The 18,833-nt window shown below is 40.8% G+C and overlaps 1 protein-coding gene across 1 annotated transcript; it reads left to right on the forward strand.

Annotated features, from left to right (window-relative positions):
* Positions 1-863: 863 nt before the first annotated feature.
* On the forward strand, positions 864-18,230 carry htr7c (5-hydroxytryptamine (serotonin) receptor 7c). Its single transcript, XM_076104782.1, has 2 exons — positions 864-1,330; positions 17,492-18,230. The coding sequence occupies exons 1-2, from the start codon at positions 864-866 to the stop codon at positions 18,228-18,230; spliced, it is 1,206 nt and encodes a 401-aa protein (XP_075960897.1).
* Positions 18,231-18,833: the final 603 nt, after the last annotated feature.

Raw genomic sequence — 18,833 nt, forward strand, 5'->3', positions numbered from 1 at the left:
TGATTTTCAAGCAAACTTTAACAGATTTATTTTTCTCCCCCCTCAATAAATGCTCGGCTGTGTTTAAGGGCTTCAGAACAAATATCTGTCTCAGGGGTTTCCAGCCAGATCATTGAGAATTATAATAATATAGCCGTAGTACTGAGGAGGAGATATTATACAGTGTGAAAAGATGTGGGATTTTTGTGACATTAACTCACAGCCAGATATAAAATAGACAAGCGTTAGATAAAAACGACACAAGGAAACCCTCGGTAGAATCTATTCTCTGATTAGGATACACTACATTAACTAACAAGGTGAATATGCTACAGTTTGGAGAGGGAACCTTTACAGCAAAAAAAGCATAAATAACCATACACTATTCATGGTTTTGCACGCTTGGAGCTCCTTGAATCTACTTTGAAACCGCTGCCGTATCGCTCATGTCTCGTATTCAGTTGGCTGTCTGTGCGCCTCAAGTGATGCGTCACGTTGATAGGTGCGGTTTGCGCAGCGCAACTCCCCCAATAGTCCATATTTGTCCGGTTAGTGGACCACGAAACAAGCACTTCGGGAGCCGCTATGTTTATATTCTGTAACTTTTTTTTTACATTGCATAGTTTTGGAGTAAAAGTTGTTTTTCCTTGTAGGAATGGAGCACGCACTTATTTCACTCGAGACAGATCATTGAAACTGAAATAGAAACCAGTCGAGAACCCACTGTGAGTTGTTGGCAGCTGTGATGCGGTGCAGCTGCAGCAGCCTCGATCTAAAACCGCTGGACAGGAGCCGAGAGCAGGTTACACATCTCCAAATATGCGCGTAATTGGAGTGTACTGGCGAGGCGTCCCTTGCACCCCTTCCGAGATAACGTTGTCGTGATGTACAATACTTCGGAAATTGAGCTCACTTTTAACAAGAGGGAGGATATTTCCGAAGTTATCAATGGCACTCTGCAGCTTCTATACAACGTCCTCGTCACCATCAGTCCCACAGCCATGTGGAACGAGTCGTGCGGGGAGCAGCTGCAGGATTTCGGGCACCCGGAGAAGATCATTATCGGGGTGATGTTGGCGATCATCACGGCGGTCACCGTCATGGGGAACACGCTGGTGGTGATCGCTGTGTGCGTGGTGAAGAAACTGAGACAACCTTCAAACTACCTTCTGGTATCTCTAGCAGTGGCGGACCTGTCAGTGGCTATAGTTGTGATGCCTTTCGTAATAGTGACAGACCTGACCGGGGGCAAGTGGCTTTTTGGAGAGGTGTTCTGCAACATCTTCATCGGCATGGATGTAATGTGCTGCACTGCCTCCATCATGACCCTGTGTGTGATCAGCGTCGATAGGTGAGTTGCGAAAAGTTACCAAATTAAGCTGCTTTGATAATGAAGCCTGTTAATTCGCAGTGGCACCACAATTACGCATGCAGTTCACCCTGCGTTTAAAATGTGACGGAGAAGACAAATACATGGCCTTTTATAAACCGCTCTAAACCACCGAGGGCAGGAACAGTTCAAGTGCCAAATGACTAATGAATTTGTTTTGTGCCAGAGAATGACATTTAAATGCCTCATTCGAGATCAACCGTTCCTGATCTGTGCGTTTAAAACCACTGAACCAGAAAATGAATACGCAGACTGTCATTAATTTATAGCACGCTTAATTAATTTGCTTGACCGGACTATGATCAGCGTTTCCTTTACGCATTTGGGATCAGCGCCCATCGACCTCATAGCTGATGACTTTGATATGTGATTTACATCTTCCTACACTTCTATTAAGGACACATTGCACCTGCTCTCTATTATTAATTAATAATTAATTTAAAGTGCTGTAGGCAAAGTTCACTTCAGAGAAAACAGAACTACCATTGCTGTTTTTCTGTTCTGCAACATACAAAAATAGGAGCTTTACTATTCTGGTGTGCTAAATTATTCATTCAAGTTAGTTCCCAAAAGCTCCACAGTAGGCCTAAGTTGCTATAAATTCCACATTAAAATTGCGGGATGTAAGCACTCATCCCCACCCATCAAGAGCCACTCTGGATCTCAGGTATACTACAGCTGAGCTCAGCCTGAAGGCTTGTGACAGATGAGACATGTCCACTGCTCCCACTAAGCCACAATAACATTAAGTCAAATGAATGGCGTCATTGTTCTGCCTCAGTAAACATAATGAAGACAGAGGCTCACTGTTGTATTGATGATCTGATTATTCCTCCCGCTTGCTAATCAGGCATTATTACCTCAGTACATTACACCCAGAATTATGCATGTTTCCTGCTTGTTGATACACTGAGCACGAGGGACTTAAGTACGCCTGAGGAGCTAATGATATTATGGGAGGAACAGGATCACAGATATCAATCTGTGTTACAGTGTGATTGACAGAGCTGTGTTTTGGGCTGATGAAAAGATAGGGTAGGTGATTCAATCTCGTACCATGAAATCAAAGTGTGCACAACCACCAAACCACATCATTCTAGAGGATCTTTTCCATGAATTCCTGCTTCTTGTGGACCTCAAGACTAACTGAGAATTTAAAATAATTGTGAAGTCAGTTTGGGATTATTTTGGCACACAAGCGTACAGACAGCTCTGTAAACTGTTTGTGCTGATCTCCATGAAAACAGGCTCGTTTTAATTAAACAAAGCAGAGTGAGTTCGGTATATGATTCACAATGGGAATCCTAGAGATAATTCATTAGAATGGTAATTGCCAATTAGACACATGATTAGCTGTAATTAGGGCTCACTCACTGTCATTTAGGGTTCCCAAGGACATGCATTGTAAAATTAGGCAGAACAGAAGGGAGAGCTGCAAATGAGGCTCAGGATTGAACAGGTTTGTTTGTGGGGGTTATGCAGTTCCTGAAAACTAAGTGCTCTGCTGCAGAGGGATATTTACTGTCTCTCAGCGCTCCTTTAGGTTTACAGGGCAGCAGATGCATAAATGTACGTATATGCCAGTATGAACAATGTGGTGCTAGAGTAGTGGGCCCTAGTTTGGGGCCAATTAATTTATGATCTTGCAGGAACTAGACAGGCTTAAATAGATACTCGCAGAGAAACTGCTGTCGTTCTGGTGGAACACAGAATCTCTGACATTCAGTGTATTCAGTGCCGGATAAATACACGTAGGCTTCTGGGGTAAACATTTGTTGTTGGCTCCCACAATATAAACTGAAATAATGAAGATTTAATACAACATTTTGACACATGACACTTATACGTTACAAGACAGGGTCTCAAGATTAGTTAAAGGGATTGCACCTCCGTAAAGTTGGAGGACATTTAAAGAATGATTCAAAGGGATGCAGCACAGCATGAGCTATCTTTGAATGTTAAGCATTGGTCAAACCCTCAAAACATTGAATCCTACGTTTTCCCATATTGCAAGTCAACAGTATATTTTTGTTAGAGCACCCCTGCCTGGTAAACGCTCATGTCTTTCAAACTCCACGCCTTTAGAAAGCTCAATTTGGAGCCAAAGAATACCCTTTTCACAGATTTAGTAGGTACTCACTGTGACAAGTAAACTGAACAATGATTTGCAAAATCCATGGAGTGCCTCTTTAAAAATGCAGGAATTAACCAAATTACCAGAAACCATAAACATAGGTCTGGGACCCTGGAGCAGTTGTGCACTTTGCCCAGTTGGTAATCCAGCTTTGGTCTAATTCTACAGTCTCACTGTATTGTGACTCAATTTGCACATGCATTGTGTGGTTTAATGGTGCCTTTCGAAGATATTCCAAATATTTAAACAAATGTTTAAACACTTTAAAATACTATTTATACTCTCCGAGCAGTAGGTATATTACCATGCAGTATCATTAGGAGAGTGAATACTATGAATCAAATTCTCTATCAAGGTTTATATAATTTAATATTATGGTATCAAAGCATATCATGATATAATACACTCAATTTTTGGAAAAATAACCTGAGAAATTGTGAAGGGATAAATTAACAAGAGAGGAACATGTTATGATCTAAAGTAAGCAAATTAAAGTACTTCATCACAGTCATAAAAAAAACATATGGACAGTCCTCATTTATTTGAAACAATTCCCACAATAGCCTAATACACCAGCTATATGAAACAAATATATATCATGAGCCACAAGGTAAAATGTCTGTTGTTTTATAAATTTATTATTATATATTGACTTTGCACCCAACTCTACTTAATATGTATTACGATTCTAATGGAGGTGAAATTACCTTTCAACTTTTTGAATAGTATTTCACTTAAATAATAAACAAAACAATCTTACATTAGTTTGAAAGCTATATGATTAGCCTATTGTCTCTTTCCCCCCAGCAGTATGTTAGAAAAATCCTCTACTAGCAATAATGTCCCTTATAAATCTGAGTTTAGTAACCTTTCTCACCCAATAAAAGCAAGCTATTGACAGATGTGAAGAAAAGGTGACCCATCCTGTGGCCTGGGTCACGTCAAAATAACTGCAGAATACTCTTCCGTGGTATTGATTTTATACTGTATGTGAAAATGTGGATTTATGGCTGTGAAAGCCATGCTTATGGATGAGTACCCATTCAGCACCTCCAGCTTCTTTAAGTGGATATCCAACACTGCGAATTGAACCTAACACACCACAGCACTGACCCAGTCACAGCAGAAGAGTCCAGCCTGAGTGTTGGGAAGTGAACAAAAGCAAATCTATATATGAATGTAGGTCTGCTCTTTCACAAGATATCCCAGCATGCAATTTCAGCTAAGGCTTAGAGACTTTTGTGCCCACTTCCCAAAAAAGTTAGGATCTCTTTTGGCTACACTCAGTTTTTACCTTCACTGAGAGTAATACGCTGTATGCTCAATAATTCAAAAGGGAAATATGAATGATTTATTCACAACAGTGGGAAGAGAGGGGAGTCCTTTTCTGTAGTGTCCAAGAAAAGACAGGAATGGAGGAGCTTGGTATAGCATGAGACATACAGTAGTTCAATTTGAAAATCAAATATAGCTCGGCTTAACTACCAGTGAACGTGTGGAAGATGGATGGGATGTAGGCCAAGAAAAAATATCACATAACTGCAGTAATGTAAACTTTTCCACCAAGGTTCAGACTGAAGAAAACACAGTGTAGGTGTGATCACACCCGTAAGGTTCTGCAAGGGATTTGAGGGAGAAAATCACGCTAACTTGGACCCTTAGATGGCAGCAGAATTAGCCACAGCCTTCACAAGCTTTCTGCCAACTGGTGTGTCAATGATGAGGCGCGTTCACACACAGCTCCCGTATTGACCCTCTCTCCACATCTGACAATATTTTTGTGAGGTCGGCGAGTAACTTCCTCCCAGGAGAGGCAGCGCTTGGTTAGTGCAACTGGGGGACATCCACCCGCAGCAGCAGATACAGATGACTTCCCCCAGCTGACGCATCCTCAGGTAATGTGATGTGACGCCTAAGCACCACTCTCTCAGGCACTATTCACTTCCCACTTGTCGGGCCACCTCACTGAAATGCGGAGGATTGGACATGTCCTCCTCGGCCAGTGCGATCAGATCAAAGACAGACAGTTCATGCTTGTAAAGAAATGCTAAATCGCGTCAGAAAGTGTGTTTTGGTACTAAATAGGATGTTACACTGCATTCTTTAATCTTATGATCCAAACCAGTTTACAGAGAGTGCTACATTTTAGACGGTTTAGAAACCACAAGAGACACATTGAATGTTTCAAGCCACAACAGCTGTTTCATACAGAGAAGACAAACCACTCTCCTTTTTAAAGTATTTAAATTTAAAATCCACCACCCGCATCATGTAAACAAGGACTTCTTCCGGAGCAAAACTACTGTCAATGAAAACATTTCAGACCAGCATTAAATAAAAATGCTGGGAGAAGGCATTTGGCAAGTTAATCATTGATAAGTGCTGCTTGTACTGTCAACCGCAGCTTACTTTCCGTCCTATTTGACTGTCTTGTTTGACTTCTTTTACAGAAGCACATGAAGTGAGAGACAAATTGTCCCCTGATCATGTGGTCAAATAGGGTGGTATGTGTGGGAATGGAGCCGAAGGGGGTTGAGATGACTGAGAAAAGAAAGTCAAAGGGAGGAGAGCAGAAATGATGGCAGTGGCTTGTTTGTCTTTTGACTTTGTGATTGGTCTTTACTTTTACCAGAGGATTGTCACTTGCAACAACGTATCTTGCAAATCATCTTGTATGGTGTAAGCAACCATGATTTGAAAGTCTTGTCGTTGGCTCATTAGTAAAATACATATATTCAGGTACAGGATGGGTCTATCGTGGAATGCTGCAATCAGGCCTGGACGTTACCATATTGAGCAGATTTCAATGTGTTTAGATTTCAAGTTTCTTGTTATATGCAATAGGAAGTAGTATATTGCAATAAGATGCTTGTGCTCTGTTTACCTCCTGATGAAACAGAAAAAGAAAGAAAAACATTTCCAACAACATATACACAATGTTTATGCATCGAAGTGTTTAGGACAAGGATTCTCATACCTCTAAAAACAAGAATCATAGAGATGAAAAGCTGAAGTCAATCATTCAAGCTGACTAAATGCTAACTATAGAGAACATGGTCAACATTCATGAGAAATGTAAATGACACTCCTTATCACTATCTTGATTTGTCGAATGGTATAAAAGCATGTCCTGACCAAATATTTCCAATTCCTTTCCAGTTGCATTCTCAATCTGTACTCTTTGAAGAGATCCTCCTAATTTGCAAATCGCTTAAGAAAAAGGGCAGGCTACTCAGCGAAGGGCAGAAATGCAACATTAAACTGAATGTGATCTAATAAACAAAACAAGACGAAGAGGAAGATAACAAGACCAAGAGTCTAAAACCATAGCTAGCATCAGCCTGCTAACATGCTCAGAATGACGATGCTAACATGCCGATTTGTTTTATTATCAGGTGTAATGTGAAACATGAGTTAAAGTTCTCAAAATGTTTCTGTCACCCCCCCCCCCCCCCCTTTTAGAGGAAGAAAAGTTTGACTCTGAATGAACACCATCGCTAAGCCCACACACTTTGAAAATGTTAACATGCTAACATTTGCATTATCATGAAATGCCTTGATGAAAAAAAAGTTAATGTTTAAACGGCGCAGATAATCATGTTTCACTGACACAAAATCTGTGATTTGATTTATTGTGTTGATTTATTGGTCGTCTCTGTAGGGAGCCACTTAAATCAGATTTGCCGACACAACTAATCAGTGAGCTCTTGAACCAGATCCAGCTATGCATGATGTTTGAATAGTAGCATTGATGGATCAAAGACTGAAATTAAAATATTCAGCCAAAGTGTTTCACAAAATAAAATTAGGTTATGAAGGAAATTGTTTTGGGCTGTCATGTTGATGTTTTGAGTGATTTGCAAGTTCCTATTATTTGGTAAAAAACATCTGACCCCAATTTGATGTTTCTGTTTTCCTTCCTTGAACAAAAAATACACACAGTTATTGATGTTTTGAGGGAGTTTTAAGAACCCAGGGTTGATGAAAACTGTTAGAAACCCTTGTTTCCTGAAAAGCTAGGGGGATCAAACTTTCATAAGTCAGCAGCAGTATTGGTACGTGGCACCTTCCTGAGCAATTAGAAGATGATGGATTACTAACAGGTCCACAGATAGAGATCTGAGTTTGATTTTGCTATTCCCAGCTTGTCACCCTATTTACCCAGCAATCTCTGGGGACAGGGAGAAGAAAAGGGCAAAGTGCTGAGTGACTTTAGTATGGCATAAATCAAGCTTTGTGTTTGGCATAACAAAGGTGGGGTCCATTATTCATCATGATTGAACAAAGGGCCAACGAGCATTTACCAAGCAGAGAGATAATGAGTTTCCTGTTGATGGAGCTGAGAGGCTGCAAACACACTATACTGTGGATTGCAGATAATACATTTTGAACGTTAAGCATATTGCTGCTGTTGCAGAACAATGCAACTCAAGTTTTGGCATTTAGTTCAACTGTGAACATGAACTGAATATTTATACGGTCCATCAAATCCAGGCATAAATGCTCCTGTACACAAAAACTGAGTAGTTAAAGGGATAGTTCCAATGTTTTGAAGTGGGGTTGTATGAGGTACTTATCCATAGTCAGTTTATTACCTACAGTAGATGACGGTTGGCACGTCCCCAGTATGGAGAAGCAGACAGGAGTTACTGCATGGAAGCAATGTACTGCTGCGGTTGGGTGCAGCAGCAAAACTTATTTTAGTCACATAAAAGAAAGGCCCAGCTAACAGAAAATCAGTTTAAGTTTATGCTATATTTAAAATATTTTAGCTGGTTTACCTTGTTGTGAGAAAGCCATTTCTATGCTCTCGAAAGAAAAATAACAAATATAAAAAAAACGAATATTACCTCGCAGAACACAGGGTTGCTGCTTTGCCGCTGCCTTGATGGATTCGTTTGTTTGTGTAATTGTGTGACTTTGGTAAAACCGAATGAACTAAGTTGCACACCCAACATCTGGCTGAAGACTGAAGGCATACTGGAGATCCAATTAATCATTTAGAAGACCAGAAGGCCTCAAATCGCCAGTTGAGGTTGAGAACCGGAGAACACAGAAATGCAGGAATTTACATTATGTCAAGAATCAATGAGCTGTTTTTCTTTTTCTCATATGACATTATTGACACTTGGATATAAACCCAGTGAAAGAGAAAACCCGTACATATCTGCTTCTTCGTTCCTGGACTGAATTCACTGAATACCAATCATTTAGGGGATTGTCTATTAAATCCACTGCATTCAGGAATAATGACCCTAAAAACATTTTGAAAGGTTATTTGTAGCTGAGGGTTGGATGAAGTGTGAATTTAATTATTGTGGAACTTACTATCCATGAATTGTACAGGTTTGATATGGGTTTTGGGTTTGTTTGTACATGATTGAACGTTTTGTTCTATAAAAGTTCCCAGGAGATAAACAACACATTTGAACCTTGAATTGAAATGTTTCAGAACTACATAACAGATAATTTACTATGTGTGTGCACAAGATGAAGCATTCATAATAATACAATTCAGCAATAATACAGGTATCTATAGCATTCTCTTGCCCTTAGCTGAGTTTTTAAATATCTTTAAGATTTTCATATCCCAAAAATAAAAGGTCAGTAAGAGAATACAAGGAGGAGAAAAAGCAGTCTTCAACGTTTGTCTCCATGTTACATGGTGTCTAGTGACTCAGGAACAAGTTAGATACAACTCCTCCGTGCTGTCCTTTTCCATTTTCAGAGCCACACAATGATGACATATAATCGACCGCACAGCTACTTCAGCTACTCTAACTGCTGGCTAGATGCCAATTTGGAAGAAAGAGAGTCGGCTCAAAAAGGAGCTGCCTGCGGTATCCTTGGTAACTAAAATTGTTCAACATCTTTTTCTAAAGGTCAAAAGTAAAATGGACGGAAGCGGGGAATTAGATACCTCCCCCACATCTGAGACTACCTCTAAGCTTATTTAATTTTCGAGGTGTCCTTTGAGAGAACGAGCGCCGTCGGTGACAGAACCAAAGGGAAGGTGACTGAGATGGAGAGGCTCTTCACGTTCGCTCTCTGACGTCATCGTGACAGGAAAAAGAGAAGACGATGGACTTGCTGGCATGTATTTATTCACCTTCCACTAGCATACTTGACTCATTGTATAGTAATGAAGAGAGAGTTAGCACACTCATCAATATTTGAGTGAGCTTTCTGGGATCTCACTAAATTAGTTTGCAGAGTTGGGGCTGCTCAAGGGATGCTGACCACAGTAAATGTACATTTTGGTAGGCAATAATAGCACTCCACTTGCCATATTGCATGCAAATTAAAGCTAATTCCTGAACCTATCCCACTGAGGCAGTGGGATGGATTCAAATTTAATTTTCCTGGTAGAAATATAGGTCTATAGAGGCTTTGTATCTGCACCACAAATCTGGTCACCATGGATAATGGAAGTGCATTAAAGAATTGACAGAAAGCAAAAAAAGGCTAAATGCACAACGGGTCGGCAAGAATCCATTCAGAAAGTAAAGGTAAATGGTATGACGTGGCAGACACGGAAAGCTGTTCTTAACTGGTCTCATACTAAAAAACATTCAGGAAAGACCACAGACACAAGGTTTATGACTAAAAGATTTAGTTGACTGTTTCCAAACAGTGCTGTTCAAAAAAGTTAGAGCATCTTTGTTGTTTATGTAAATGTGAATTTGGTGTTGACCTAATTATTGTTTGCTTCCATAATAGGTTATTTATAGTCAGGGCCATGAAAATTAAGGTTGTGACCAATTTGCTTCTGCTCCAGAATATTAACCACAAGAAATAGTAAGACATGAGAGAGAGAGAGAGATCATGGTCTTCGTTTCATACAGAATAACTCAAAACACGAGACATAACATGTTAATTTATTGCCTAAACCTAGCCACAGACGGGACTCAGGACGCAACCCCGGTCTCTGGAGTCAAAGTCCTGCACTTTGAATGTTTGAGTAGATAAATGTGGCGATTTCTTCACTGATGCAACACCAACTTAATTGGGAGGACAATTGCGTAATATATCATTTCTAGCAGACAGGGTTGTCCAAGGACACAAAAAAATTCTTGATGACTTAAAGATAATGATAAAATATTCATCACACATACTATGTATATAAAGGTCATTTCAGAGTAACAAAAGGAACTAATTTTGACTAGTTTGGGGAAAAAATAGGTCTTGGCAATTTGCATGATGGACAAAAAAAGCAAAGAACGTGTGGAAAAAAGCCAAGCCCTATAGTTGTCTAACTAAACGTTTAAAGCATAACCCTGATCTTTAGTCAGAAATATTCTCATCATGACGTACTGTGTACTACAGAAAAAATATGGTTGATTCTGTTCAACTTAGTTTGTTCAAGCCATGGACCACAGATCAAGAGATAGAGTGTGAGTGCTTTTGAAGTATCTTGAGGACTGGAAGCGCAAGCTCTCCGAGACTGCCATTATCAGAATGAAGAGGTTGAAAAAAACACCCATGAAAGATCAGGGCCAGATGATGCTGTCAGAGTCCGCTGGGAAAGGGAGTCCGAAGAGTGAGCCGAAAAGAGAGAAAAACATTAAATAATGTGTGTGATGGGAATTGTGTTTTCTTTCCCCTTTAAACTTAAGATGAACATACTTATTCAGTTTTGCAATACACACACGCACGCATGCACGCATACACACACATATATATATATATATATACATATAGATTGTATATATAGCATGACAGCTAATATTTCTATCCCTGTATTGTTGAACATTAGTGTGTGTGTGTGCGTGTGTGTGTGTTTTTGCATGCAACACCATTTTGCCTTTAGAGCAGTGAATGCCTATCTCACAAATCTTCATGAGATGTTGCTGAATTTGTCTGTGTTCAGTCATTTGTTCATAAGATGCTTTTTCTCCTGCACTATTCAGTAGATGCAGGATGATGGTGCATTAGAGGGGTCAAAACGCTGGTGAGATGATCTAACAGTGTCTGAAAATCCTGCACCCCGACACACCTTTCCAACGTTGGAATTTGGACAATCACGCCCACTCCAGGCAGAGATTGGCCAGGTGTGTGGAAGGGAGACAGTAATCAATTTTCTTATGCACAAACAAGCGCCGCACTACGAATGCCTCCCGCGAATGATTTCGTCCTTCTCATTTGAATGATTATTGTGTCTTAGCCCTCACTATCCTGGCAGGCTTTTCAAACCTCCTTCCAGTGTGGCAGGTCAGAGCTCTTTAACCACCTGTTGTGATAGGACGACATGCTAATTGAACTAGTTTTTTTTCCAGAATACCCCACTGTTAAGTCAACTTGCTGTGCTATTTTGTGGAGGGTTGATCTGCTCAAAGTTGTGATTGCAACTCTACTCATCTGTGGCTTAACTGAACTATACCTTATGTCGTGTTGCTGAGTTTATGTGTAGCTTTTTAGTTGCCATTCTCTTCTATTCTATGACCCTATTCTCAATAATCTACTTTGTAGAGCCCGTATAGAGTATTTGCTTTGTTTTCAAAAGATGGACACGCTGGCTGTTTGAAGGGGAATCCATTCATTATTGTGCCACTAATAGCTGCCTATCATCTCTATTGCTGTGAGAGCCAGTAAACACCCGATAGGGACAGGTGGTGTGCTGTGCAGAGGCCATAAAATATCCACAGTACTGCTTTACAACAATTAGGAGGAAGTAAAACAGACATTATAAAGGCATCAGGACTTTAAGTCAGGTGAGTGGAAGCATTGTTTATAGGTGTGCCTTTCAACTAACTGCAATGATTTTGTAAATAGCTCACCTTTATGAAAAGCTTACGACTCCAACATTATTAGGAGGCGTGATCATTTTTAAATGGTTGTCAGGGGTGCAATCTGTGGGCGATTGAAAACTACAATTATATAGGGAGCCCACAGGTGCCTTGAGATTGGGAATCATGCTAGGGATTAAAAATCATTTTGTGTCAGACATGCCCCTCAAAGTAGTTGCTGTTATTATCCTTGTAGGACGTGTTACTGTCCTTAAAGACAAATACAGCAACCATCAAAATCCACCATTGATGATTCCAAACTATCTTGCGATTCAATATATGTTCAATACAATAGTATGTAGATCACAAGTGAACTAAGAGGGTGGAGCTAAGTATAATCAAAGTCTGAATAATACTTTTTTTAGATGACCAAAAATGTTATAATTAACTTTAACGAATTGAAAACACACTGTGTTTCATGGTAATCTGTTCAATAGCTGAGGAGACATTTCAGTCTGCATCAAAGTGTTGGACCAACAGACTGTGTGACCATCTGACAATGCTATCCCTATCCCACACAGCTGTTCTGGCTAGAAATAGGTTGAGTGCTTTAGTTTCACCAAAACCAGAAATGAATGAAACCTTAACCTTTCGCATAACAGCCCATACAGCTTTATGTCTCCCTATCACCCTGTGACTGAAGGAGTAATTTAAGAGTAATTAGGTTATTAGCAGCTATTTTCATGGCTAGATATCACTAGGGGTAAGTGGGGACATAAAGATAAGTCGGAAAATGTGTTTTTGTAATTTGGGTGAACTGCCATTTTATGCTTAATATCGACTCAGACAAGTGCAGCCCAGCACTTAGAATCCTGCTGTCACGTCCTCAAAGTATCATTTCATCAAAACAATTTATTGACCATAGAATAAGTTCTGAGTTATCATAACGTATACACAATTTTGAACTACTCACTTTCTGGTAAACACTTCTTTTGTTGCATCAGTTCCCAAGCATCTTCTTCGACATGTCAGCTAGAATAAGTGCCAACACTGTTCACAGACTATTTGACACCAGTCTGACCTAAGCTGGCAGTCCTGTGGCTTGAGGTAAATAACAAATGTGAGGGCTGAAGTACGTCTGTGGGATGACTCAGTTTGGCTTATGTAAGTGTCTATTAGAGATGTTTTTTGAAACTACGGCTGCTATTTTCCTCACTCATTCAACCTTAAAGGGAGCAGAAGTCAGAGAACAAAACAGAACCTGACCTAAACTGGTGCAAGTTTGTCTGATCTAAAAGGAGTACGGCAGAATTCAGTGTTGAGTATGAAACAGATGGGATTACTCCTTTGCTTCCCTTTTGAGGAGAAAATTACAGCGCCGCAGTGTGCTCTGTGAGAGAAGCAGCTCAATTTCTGTCGTACGGAGGTTCCTCAAATAGAATAGGAGAGCTGAAGCATTCCTGGAGGACTGACGTTGTTGTCTGATGTCGGAGAAAAATCCCAGAACTCTCTCTAGACAGATTTGATCCTCTTCAGTCTAGGTCAGCTCTGAATAAATGCTGTTTAATTTTTGTTGTAATTCATTTTTTACCCAAAAAGATACCTTATTGGTTTTGGGTTATCCAGGTTGGTATTACTAGAACAGTGTACACCAAAAATCATTATGAAAACAAGCTTTTCTTTTCTGTATTTTGCAGCAACAGCAGTTTGCACTGAACACAGAGTGAACAATGGATCAGGTGTTTTCAGATTTTCCCCCATTTTCAGCGCTCTCATTCACTTTACGTAAAACAAACCAAGCATGAACGCAGTGAATACACACTCTACTGACTTCTGGATAAAAAAGCAGCCAAGCTGCACTCAGTTATTGAAGACACAATTCTCCAACAAAAGGCTTTGATTTCAGGCAACGTCTGCATCTCTGTGCCCAATTCACTCACACAGATAGACTGTATCAAAAAATGACATTCTGCCTAAAATGGGAAACGTTTCACTTTTTCACAGGCTCATTATGGATTGCCCTCAAGTATATGACATAGGAATTCTAAATGCCTCAGTGAGATGAATGAGCGAGGATTCTCTGGTGGAGAGTTTCTGTGGGAAAAAAAAGTAATTTGACAGACTTCCCTCCTGGTTACTTTATTTTGAGGAGATCCTGTTCTAAATTTACCGCTCCTCTGCCCAAACAACTGCAGCTTGGTAAATATTTGACAGAGTATCCCCTCTCAGACATAAAAGGTTTGATTGGTGCTCCTGGAGATGACTGACGACTGTTGCGCACCAGAGCCGCTTGCAGCATTTCAGCGCAGAAAATAGTTCACTTTACTGTGCCCTAGCTGGTAGCCTAGCGGAAGTAATGGGATTCTACATTAGCACGGGCACACTGTTTGTCAGTGGCAGGGTAATCCCCTAGGGCTGCTGGGACTGTGGATATGTCCCAAATCCTCCAGAGATATGAAAAAGCACACTCTAAACTCTCTATGTGTGTCACTGTTACTGTTTAGTGCACGGCGAGTTCTGGGAGGTGACTATAATCCGTTGCCACTGTTTCTTTTGCAAGATTATGTGCTTCCTCTGAGGTGTGAGGTGGTTTTAAATATGTTATGCATTTTGTAAAATGTGCTAGAATTTCTTATTTATTTTTGCACAATGCTATAAAATGATGTTCCTTTAAGCTGCTGTGATTAATATTTCACTTAACACCGGATTAAATGTGAGAGGGGTCGCTTGTTGTGATGAAACCACAGAGAATTATCACCTGATTTTGTAGTTCTGTTTCAGCTTTACTGAGCTTTTTAGTATCTTTAAGCTCACTGTTTTGGTTTTATTTTACTGTTTTGAGTCACTAAAACAGCTTTCATTAGTGTTTTCAGACAGTTATTGCAGTTTTAATAATTCTTCACTGATTTATTCATATTGTGCATATTTTTATGTGTTTACTTGGTATTATTAGTTGTATGAACCTAATTTTGCCTGGTTCCTTATTATACACTGTTCATGTGGTGCTGGATCCTATCACTGGCTCTCTGGGGTCAGAGGAGTTTAATCCCTTTATGTCAAAATGAACAAGATAAAACCAACCGGAGCTCCCACAGATGTTTGCGTCAACTCATCCTTCTAACGACAAGCAGGAAGCGATGTAATGGAGTGTTAAAATGCGTGCTGTCTTATCCAACTTGGCAGTTGTTTGTCTCCAAAGGATGGTGAGAGGATTTTTTTCTTCGACGTGAGTGCGTCTGAAAACAGCTCTGCTTTCTAAAGGGCTGCAGATGAGTCATAGAATTGTGGAGAGCTGCCCTCCACCCCCCACAGGCACACAAATATCACCCCAAATAAGCACCACAAGCACCTTCCTCATTATTGAATAATGCATTCAGAGAGGAGTGTTGCATTACTGGGTTTCCGTTATGTATTCCTAAGAATTCCCACAGCATGGAGTGTACCCATCTCAGGATCTGCCTTGTATCTATTTGGCATCGCTCGCTTGGATGTGTTCAGCCCTCCCGTAAAGCCTAAGTAAATTTTAAGTGAGGGGTGTTAACTAGGCAGAGCAGTGGTTGAAGGGATTGGGGGTTGAATACACAGTAGTTGTTATGTAATATTCAGTGAGCCCAACTAATCTAAGCCAAGGGATCTGTAAGAAGGACTCAGTAACAGTGTTTATATGGTTTAAATGGGAACCACAAAGTCACTGTCAAGGCGTCTGTATGTGATGTCACTTATATCCAATACCAAATTTAACTAACAGCAATGCGTTAAAACATTGTGAATACATTTTTGATTGAAATGAGGAATGCGTATTTGGCTTTGTTTCCGCTCTTGTGTCTCATGGTCGTCTGTGCCATCAGTCATCCACTCAAACTGCCACGGGCGACAAAATAATGACACCTGTCTAAAATAAATAATGGATGTTTCACTTGTTGTCATTGCAACGCTGACAAATTCTGATATGAGTGGCATGTAGGTCACATGCTGCAAGTGACCATCGAATTATACATGTGGTCCAGATAGGAAATGAAAAAAAAAAATTGTGACTCCGTGTAGCTTTTTAAGCTGATTAGAGAACATCAGATCTGTGTCAGATGTGTGAGGGGGTCGGGGGTGGTGCAGCGGGAATATAATCGAGTGCTCTTAACTGCAGTGCAATTGTAGCCTGAATGTCCTTTCCAATTTATTCTGATCTAAATCAATACCCCTTTCACTGTGTGTTGTCATTTGTTAACAATCTACAGTTTTCAGCAGTACCCTATTTTCTTAGCTTGCAGCTAACTGAAAATTTAGACTACTATTTTGTATTAGCAAATATGTTTTTGTTGCTGTGCTGTGTATGAGCACAGTTTTAAAAAGCACTGGAATTGATTTTGGCATAAAGCATGTTTGACACACAAACAAAGTTGTTTAATTATTGCCTGTCCTTTAATCTGAATGTAACATAATATTAAGTACAGATTGTACACAGTCACATGGCATTTGTAACAGGCACAAAACTGCTTTATAAATGTGTAAACAGAGATCGGACCTCGAGTCGTATAAACTAAACATCTAAAAGTGGAAAGTCCTGAGAAAACTGAGCTGAATTTGACGTCCACAGTGCTGATAGCATCGTATCACTGATGGACAACGAGACGAATTGGCCAGTGCTCCCTAAAGCTTTTTATCTTGAGATTAACAATAGAGACGGAAAACAGAAAAACAGCCAGGAGTGACAAATATACAGCTATCATCAATGACGCATTTGATGCTGATGAAGGCTGTGGGCTTACAGCCAAAACACATTGAGATGTACACACAGATTGATCATTTTGTGAGGATAGTGGCTATTTTCCCAGTTTTGCACAAACCTTTCACACATCATTTTATCTTTATTTCTCTGACACCTCCAGCTGCTATTTGAAACTGCTGAGCTGCCCTTTGATTGATAGCTCCCTCTCTACCTGCTAAGCTCCTCCAAAGCCAAAAACAGCAAAACAAAAAGCTAATGGTCCTCCAGGACGGAGTGGACATGTATTTTGATGCTACTACACTGCAGTTTCATCTCAGTGAAGACAGGCAGCAGATTTCTGTTCTTCAGCAGAGTGTCTGGGTGAATTATATGTGAGAGTTATTATCCTTGTTTCCTTGAAGATAAAGCTACTGTGCTGGACAAGGTATTAAATGTTTTTTTAGAGAAAACATCAATGTAGCTTAAACTGCTTTTCGTCCTATGAAGAAAATCAGCCTGGAGGTTAGTAGTGATAATTATTTTGTGTCGTTTCCTCACAGATATCTGGGGATCACACGGCCCCTCACCTACCCAGCCCGGCAGAACGGTCAGCTAATGGCGAAGATGATCCTGGGAGTGTGGCTGGCGTCAGCATCCATCACCCTGCCACCATTCTGTGGCTGGGCCAAAAACGTCCACACAGCCGGTGTGTGCCTCATTAGCCAAGACTTTGGCTACACCATCTATTCCACAGCTGTAGCCTTCTACATCCCTATGCTGGTCATGCTGGTCATGTACTACAAGATCTTCAGGGCAGCTCGCAAGAGTGGCGCCAAGCACCGCTTCACCGACCTTTCGCGCCGCGAGCGCCTCGAAACAGTAACTAATGAGGCGCTGCGAATGCAGGGCCTGAAGCCGCTCGGTGTGGTGGAGGAGTGCGCGGCCTTGTCCCGCCTGCTGAACCGTGAGCGCAGGAACATCTCCATCTTCAAGAGGGAGCAGAAAGCAGCGACAACACTGGGGGTGATCGTGGGGGTCTTCGCTGTGTGCTGGCTGCCGTTCTTCATCCTGTCCACTGCCAGGCCCTTTATCTGTGGAGTGGAGTGTAGTTGTGTGCCCATCTGGCTGGAGCGCACGCTGCTCTGGTTAGGCTACGCCAACTCCTTAATGAACCCCTTCATCTACGCCTTCTTCAACCGAGACCTGCGCTCCACTTATCGTGACCTTCTCCGCTGTCGTTATCGCAACATCAACCGCAGACTGTCTGCTGTGGGCGTGCATGAGGCTCTCAAGGTTTAAAGCAGGGTACTTCAGCATCATATATCGAATCTCAAAAAATGGGGTATGGCGGCCCTGTGCTGGTGCACTTGGTGCTTTCAAGGCAACATGTAGCCTTCACAGCAGGCCTGTAGATAAGACAAAGACTGGCGAAATGGGAGTCACTGATGGTGGCACTTCGGCCCCTCCGCAAAGGCAGAGAGACAGCGCAATCACTTCATTTTGTGTGTGACTCAGTCATTCTATTTTGGGAAAGAAAATCACAGAGCGTACTTGATGGGCTATTCAAGTCGACACTGCTTTCGTGCATATGCCACAATTCCGTCCTGGCTCTGGATTCATGGAAGGATAATGTAGTGACAAAGAAAATGACACGTAAACACAATCAATCATCCTAGGGCTTTCAGAGGGAATAGAAAGTAAACAGATTTTTGTATATTTACAAAATTGATGTTTGATTAGGAAAAAACATTTGTTATGTGGCACATATCTTTTGAACATCTTCATCTAAACACGCATTTGAGTACCTCCAAGATTAATTTCAAACAGAGAGTGAACACTGAGGTTCATTGTGCTTTGTGCCAGGATTAAAATATTTTTATATCACTTAATCTCCAGTCATAC

This window comes from Anarhichas minor, unplaced genomic scaffold (assembly GCF_050575085.1).
Source record: "Anarhichas minor isolate MPS153535 unplaced genomic scaffold, ASM5057508v1 ptg000030l, whole genome shotgun sequence".
Taxonomy (NCBI): domain Eukaryota; kingdom Metazoa; phylum Chordata; class Actinopteri; order Perciformes; family Anarhichadidae; genus Anarhichas; species Anarhichas minor.

Excerpts from the sequence above, each read along its gene's own strand:
- htr7c (XM_076104782.1), top strand. The coding sequence starts at position 864 with ATGTACAATACTTCGGAAATTGAGCTCACTTTTAACAAGAGGGAGGAT. Across the intron at positions 1,331-17,491 it reads TGTGTGATCAGCGTCGATAG|ATATCTGGGGATCACACGGC; the intron begins GTGAGTTGCGAA and ends GTTTCCTCACAG.